At 35.6% G+C, this 7384-nt stretch overlaps 1 protein-coding gene across 1 annotated transcript; it reads left to right on the top strand.

Moving 5' to 3' along the window:
* Positions 1–4735: 4735 nt before the first annotated feature.
* LOC148920987 (putative mannitol dehydrogenase) lies at positions 4736–6685 on the top strand. The gene is made up of 5 exons (XM_089044057.1): positions 4736–4899; positions 5081–5194; positions 5326–5839; positions 5956–6109; positions 6222–6685. The coding sequence occupies exons 1-5, from the start codon at positions 4796–4798 to the stop codon at positions 6425–6427; spliced, it is 1092 nt and encodes a 363-aa protein (XP_088900183.1). The 5' UTR covers positions 4736–4795; the 3' UTR covers positions 6428–6685.
* The last annotated feature ends 699 nt before the right edge of the window (positions 6686–7384 follow it).

Below are 7384 nucleotides of genomic sequence, written 5' to 3'. Positions count from 1 at the left end.
ATTCAACGTGGAATAATGTCTCCATTCTGCTGTAATTTTTTTATGTTTGACTTTGTGATGTTATTTAATTATTTAATTATTATTTTTAATTGATGTGACTTGAAAGTAATAAATAAATCAATCCTAATGTAATAAAATAATATTTTAATTTGAGATATAATATAAAACTTTATTATATGTCAAATTAAAACTTACACCATCAAATTCAAATAGATAATTAGACACATCTCATTGCACTGATCGAGGGCATTCGTAGTGACTGAGGGGGAAGAAGACCAAGAAGTGAGTTATTTATTAGCCAAGCATTCTTCTTACGGCTAGATCCAATCTCCTGGTCCCCTATTTCGGTTAACTCTCTATCATCTTTCTTTGGCTGAGTGATATGTATTTCCATGGTGCTCGTTTTTCCAATTTTAATGTTTAATATTTGACATCTCCTTTGGAGATTCTCTTAAAGATGCTCAAATATATAATTGTTGGATCAATTTTCACCAAGATTGAGAGAGTTATATATGCTTATAAATGACAAGTCTTTAAAAATTGATGTCATAACATAGGTGTGTATATATATATAAATAATCTCCTTTAGAAATAAGATCAGATCCAACAATCACTACTACAAAATAATTAAACCACGACACAAAATAGATGATGGTGCATCTTAAAACCGTCGTTATGTTTCAAAAGACGATGGTGTTTTTAAAACCGTCATGATATATCATCTTATACACTACTAAGTTAGATTGACTTTTAAAAGACGACGCTTGTCACTAACAAGCGTCGTCTTTTAAAACACGCTGAACAAAAACAAGGCCACTTGATTTTTAAAAGACGACTCTTGTCACTAACAAGCGTCGTCTTTTAAAACATGCTAAAAAAAGGCCGTTTAAGTGAATTCGAGCTCGACAAATTTTCAGATTTTCCCGCCTCTGAAAACCTTATATCTCCCTCCTTGAAACCCTCCTCGGCTCTCTGAAACACCCTCATGAAACTCTCTACAAATTCATCAGAAAATTGATATCAATGAAGGGGTTGAGAGATTGAGATCTTCACAGATCCACAAAATGGAGAGGGAGGTTCGTATCTGAGAATCAAAGCTGGTTGGATGGTGAAGATCTTGATCTCCACGCTCTTTAACAATGATCTCCATCTCAGGCGTTCAACTCTCTCATCAACCTTAGCGGCTTGGTCTGGTTAGCTCTCCAATTTCATAGTCGCGATCTAGAAAGACTCGTCGAAATCAGTCACACAAGCCACTTCAGGCCCATGGCTATCGTCACCACTTTAGGCCCTTGGCCCTCGCACTCCTCTGAAGTTCCAAGCCTTATAATTGTCCTAATCTCCTAATAATTGTGAAGATCAAAACCCTAGCCTCCTACCTTTCGAAAGGTTTGATTTGAAAGTCACCTAATCTCTCAATACCCTTCTATATCTTGCTAGTGAATTCGAGATTGTCTCCCTGATTTCAGATTTTTTGTCTCTCATGATTTGTCTGGTTTGTTTACATATTTTTTTAATTTCTGGATTCTTTTTAGATTTTTTGATTTGATTCTCAGGAGATGAGGAGGAAGCTTGGGATTAACTAGTTACTAAGATTGGTGGACATATAACAACTTTATGAAACAATTAAGCATACAAGGTCGGTTTGCAAAGCTGAATTGACTGGCTTTTTCTCAATTTTTTCTTCTTGGTCTTTATTGTTTTTGTAAATAATAAATGTTTGTTGAACAGACTTAGAAAATGGAGAGATTATATGTTGAAATTAATTGCGCTTTGCTTTTATTTGGTTTTTTCCACCACCATTATGTGCAGACTCAAAAAATGGAGAGATTGCTAAGGGAATTAGGAGAACAAGTGCTGGAGTGACAATTTTGTCAAAATATTGCAAAATGTTTTAAGTGAGTTTCATTTCATGGTTAGAATTTCATATTGTACTGATTCTTCTTTCGGAGAAATTTTTGTCCCTACTCTTAAATCTTGCTTGGGCTTCTTATGCTTATGCAGTCACTCCGCCGGTCGTGCTGGGAAACCGATTGTGAAATGGACTGAGGTTGCACATTTCATTCACTCTCTCTTCCTTTACTTTTATTGTAGTATAAAACCATGATATTCTTGTTACTATTGTTACCATAAGGTGTCCGTGATTAATCATTTTTAGAGCCCTACTCTATTGCAATTGTCTTAGGTGCAAAGTTGGTTGCAGAATAGAGCGTAATAGTTGCCAAACGTATCCAAAATATCTCTGAGCAATAGGGAATTCACCCTTCGAATAAGGCAATCAAAAGTTCTGAAGTACCTAAAGGTGCTTCTCATAACCTCTTGTTGCTTTTATGTCTAGGCTGTAGTAATATGCAAGCTTCTAAGGCTTTTTGCAAACTGGTTAAATCTTATTATTGTATGGTGAGCTCATTTATTATAGCCAAAATAGAAAAATAGTGAACCACAAACCGACCGAGCTAGTTGAAGTTTTGAATTGTATTATATACACTAGTTTATAAATTTGTCATTCTATTAACTGCCAGCCACTGAATGTCATATCTAATAAGTTATTTCAAGTTTGAACTGTTTCTGTTTCACATAATATCATTCACATATCATTTTATTATTTTACTATTGTGCATTTGAAAGTAGAAGAAAATACGGGAAACATATCAGAGTTGGAATTTGAGGCAAGGTGATCGAAAAATGGGGCATGGTTAGTACACAAACAAAGGTGACTTTGTCATTGGATTTCTTGGTGGTCCTTTTATGTACAGGGTGACTTTGTCAAAATTTGAAGGTTGGAGACCTTGTCCTCTGCTTCCAGGTAATTCCCAAAGTTGTAGGTTGTTGTGGTATACCAATTACAGCAGTTTCAAGTTGATAGTGTTCACGTTTTTGTAGTTTGAGTTTATATTTGTGTTGTATTTGAAACATTTATTCCTTCTTATTTTTGCCCTTTTATGCTCATATTTTTTATTTTAGTTCTCTACATGGAGCACTTGGTGTTATCTTGTCAGCTACGGATACTGTTTGCACCCTTCATGTATGTATATTTTCCTCATGGCCATGTTTATTGAAACATAAAATCAGTGAATAACTAAAATAGTATTATTAAGTTTGTATCTAATGTGGCAGGTGCTTAAACAAACTGTTCTTTAAACCACTATGTCTCAAGCTTCATTTGTAAAGATTGATGTTAATTTTACAAGCCAAGAAGAGACATGTTGTTGCTGATACTGCTACAGGGGAGGAGAATACAACATGGAAAATGTGCAAGAAGACGGAGCTAACTGACACACTCAAGAACAAATTGAAGTTCATATCGAATTGGTAGAATTTATGAGCAATTACATTTAGCTTCATTATTTAGGTTAATGTTATCGATGTGGTAGGAATAAAGATTTGTTAACTATGTAATAACTATTGAAACTTCAAGTTTTATGAAAGAAACAATTTTTGAGTGTATATATTCATTAATAAAGCATTATGGTTAGTTTTCTAATCAAAATAGTTGTATAGAATCATAGGAAACTAAAAAACTAAAATATAACAACCTATGAATTTATTAGACGACTGAACTAAAATGTAATCAACGATGGCTTTATTGTAAAAACCATCGTCTTTACATACAATCAAAGATGATTTTTAACAAAAAAGGGCGTCTTTACATACATTTTTAACAAAAAACCGTCATCTTTCTATACAATCAAAGACGGTTTTAAATAAAAACCGTTGTATTTTGCCTACAATTAACGATGGTTTTAACAAAAACGTCGTCCTTACCCCTAAACAACGACCTTTTTTTGTCACAAAACGTCGTCTATATAACAAAACAACAACAGTTCTTTAAAAAACTGTCGTCTATATAACAACAAGACGATAGTGATTTCAAAAAAACCATCGTCTTTACATCTAATAGACAACAGTTCTTTCAAAAAGGGTCATCTTTACATCTAATAGACGACATTTCTTTCAAAAAACCGTCGTCATTACATATAATAGACGACGGTTTTGAGTAAAAGCGTCGTCTTTACAAATAATAGACGACGGGGATTTACCGTCGTGGTTTTATGCATAAAAAGATGTCGATCGATTTCACGACAGTTGAAAAATCGGATATACCGTCGTCTATTGCGATTTTTGTAGTAGTGAATTTTTTTTATCAAACAGAAATTTCATTAGATAAACTTCAATAATACAATCAAATACATCAACATGACATCTACACTACCGATTCCAAGAGGCCAACAAACTAAGAGCATCGCCAAAGCAAATATTAAATCCAACGTTACACTTTTAGCAGGTAGAAAAAACAAAAGAGACTCACTCCAACCGATCTCCTCCTAAACTGATCTCGTCTCTCGATTTAATCCTCCCTCTGTGAATGCCTCTATCTTCATAAGGTAATCAAATATGTCCCAAGAGGCAAGACTCATCCAATTAAGACTTGTGGTTTTTCTTCTCCCCTTATATAATTTTGTCTTGGTAGCTCCGTTGATTTGGTCAACGCATGTTCTTTGGCTTGAGGATGGGGTAAAACCTTTTTAAATGGTTTGAAAAGTAGGAGGAGAAAATTCATACATGGCCGCCAAGTCGATCGCACTACGTCATTGCTGATTCTCACAGTTTCAAATATGCATATGATATAATATTTCCGCCAACTGGTGCATTCCTTTCTTTCTTGAAGCTTACCCAACCGTATGCTATATATCTCTTCGTAAACCCCCAATCAAGACACCACAACACTCTGCCTCATTTCAATTCTCTCAAGGTACATACACAGATCATACACAATATTGATTAAGGTACAATAATGTCTCAAGAAATATCAGGGGCCGAAGAACAAGCAGTGAAAGCCTATGGATGGGCAGCTAGAGATTCCTCTGGTGTTCTTTCTCCCTTCCACTTCACCAGGAGGTATTTGAGTTACTTTTTCTTCCCTTCCACGCCATTTCTCTAAATCTTACGTGACAGTTTTTCGTTTATTTAAATATGGGCTCCCTCTAGAACTCATTTTGAATTAATAATTCTTAAGATATAGGCTTCACCAAACTTGTGTGGTTTTTTTTTTTTTTTTTTTTTTGGGGGGTACTTGCAGAGGCAATGGTGATAAAGATATCAGCATGAAGATACTCTATTGTGGAATTTGCCACTCAGACCTTCACCTCGCTAAGGACGAAGTGGGAATGACCATATATCCCATTGTCCCAGGGTACATTATTTAATTTATTGGTTCAACTAAGCTTAGTACATGGAATTTAATCTCAAATGTCACCCTATAAATAATGAGAAGGCATGAAAATAACTCGGAAAATAATATGCATTTTCATCGAAATTTTGCAGACACGAGATTGTAGGAGAAGTGACAAAGGTGGGGCGCAATGTCACAAAATTCAAAGTAGGAGACATAGCCGGAGTTGGGTGCATGGTGGGTTCATGTCGCTCATGCGACAACTGTACACAGGACCTGGAAAACTACTGCCCCAAAATGGTGTGGACCTACAACAAACACCACGAAGACGGATCAAGAACCTTCGGTGGATACTCCGACAAGATAGTAGTCGATGAGCACTTCGTCGTTCAAATCCCCAAAAACCTTCCACTACAAGGTACTGCTCCAATGCTGTGTGCTGGGATCACAGTTTACAGCCCTATGAGATACTTTGGACTGATGGAGCCTGGTAAGCATTTGGGTGTGGTGGGGCTTGGTGGCCTTGGCCATATGGCCGTGAAGTTTGCCAAAGCTGTTGGAGCAAAAGTTACTGTGATAAGTACCTCCCCCAATAAGAAGAAGGAAGCTGTGGAACAACTTGGTGTTGATGAATTTCTGATTAGTCACGACCAAGAGCAATTACAGGTACATTAGCTAGCAATAATTCTCGTTTTGAGTAACGCCTACACGCACTAACTTCTTCCAAAAAATTATATTTATTCTTTGTACTTGCATGTCAATATTGCACTATATGGAATTAGGCTGCCATGGGTACAATGGATGGTATCATCGATACAGTTTCAGCCGCTCACCCTCTCTTGCATTTGGTTGGCCTGCTGAAGACCAATGGAAAACTAATTCTGGTTGGTGCTCCAATCCAGCCTCCTGAGCTACCAGTTTTCCCTTTAATCTTGGGTAAGTTCATTTTATTTTCGGCCTAGTTTTGCTTATTACTTTTTTTTTTCAGAGTAATCTAAACTATATCTCTAAGACCAAAATTAACTAAATTCTGTGATTTAATTACTAGGGAGGAAGCTTGTTGCTGGCAGTGCAATTGGGGGAATGAAAGAGACCCAAGAGATGATAGACTTTGCAGCAAAGCACAATATCACAGCAGATGTTGAAGTTATTCCAATGGATTATGTGAATACTGCCCTTGAACGAGTTGCCAAGGCTGATGTTAAGTACCGCTTTGTCATTGATGTGGCAAACACCATAAAATCTCCATATTAATATGAAAATAACTTCCTAGCCAACATGCCTTGTTTGGCAATAAGATGAATTGCTAAGGATCATCATCGCGCACATAGGATGATTGGCCTTATTAATTCCATATAGACGAAGAATATATTTTAAGATGCAAAGGGAGTGATAAAGTCGATATTTATGAAATTTTTTGGGCTATTAATTTCTAGGCAAACTTTGTTACTCATTCTTTGATATGAGAACTCCATATCAACTTCTCTAGTCCTTTTAATTTTTTCTGGTCAATGTCTTTACTATCATCAATGCCTGATTGTTACCTCAAGAGTTGGTGGTGTAAAAGTTCATAAATTTGTTTAAGATGAAAATAACACTAAAAAAAATTAAAAAATAGTACTTTCATTCATAATTCATGACAAAAACAATACAAGCTACAACCAAAATTAGTTTTTCTAATTCTGAACCAATTGAGATAAAATTTCACTAAAAAGCTCTATTAATTAGTTTTCAAATGCGATATATATATACAGCCCCCTCCTATTGAGGGTTTAGTGGGACCTACATAGGGTCTCCTCAAATAAACTTTTTTGAGGATCCATCAGTCAAGTGCTCTGTATATATGTGGGTCATATCTAACTATAGGGAAAGTCTTGAATTGGGCAAGTGAGAAATTGGAGAGAGAGAGAGAGAGAGAGGAATCAACTGAGCCGACGTGATTGAAGACTAGGCTTAATTCTCAAAAGTCAACTGAGCTTTATATATTTGTAGCATTTGTAACAACGTAATTAAGCTCAATTAATTCCTTAAAAATACCATATATATTTTGAACGTAATTATATATTTATGACTATATATTTTGACTCTCTATATAAATCACACATCGTCTCAACTTTTTAGCAGAACAAGTGAAGTGAATTCTATAAAAAACGATGGCTAAGTTTACAATCCCTTGTTTCGTCCTCATTTTGGTGCTCTTGTCAACCACCA

This window comes from Prunus mume, linkage group LG1 (genome assembly GCF_029339155.1).
Source record: "Prunus mume cultivar Tortuosa linkage group LG1, ASM2933915v1, whole genome shotgun sequence".
In the NCBI taxonomy this organism is placed as follows: domain Eukaryota; kingdom Viridiplantae; phylum Streptophyta; class Magnoliopsida; order Rosales; family Rosaceae; genus Prunus; species Prunus mume.
This window is presented reverse-complemented; position numbering and strand designations above follow the sequence as displayed.

Excerpts from the sequence above, each read along its gene's own strand:
- LOC148920987 (XM_089044057.1), top strand. The coding sequence starts at position 4,796 with ATGTCTCAAGAAATATCAGGGGCCGAAGAACAAGCAGTGAAAGCCTAT. Across the intron at positions 4,900-5,080 it reads CCCTTCCACTTCACCAGGAG|AGGCAATGGTGATAAAGATA; the intron begins GTATTTGAGTTA and ends GGGTACTTGCAG. Across the intron at positions 5,840-5,955 it reads ACGACCAAGAGCAATTACAG|GCTGCCATGGGTACAATGGA; the intron begins GTACATTAGCTA and ends ATATGGAATTAG.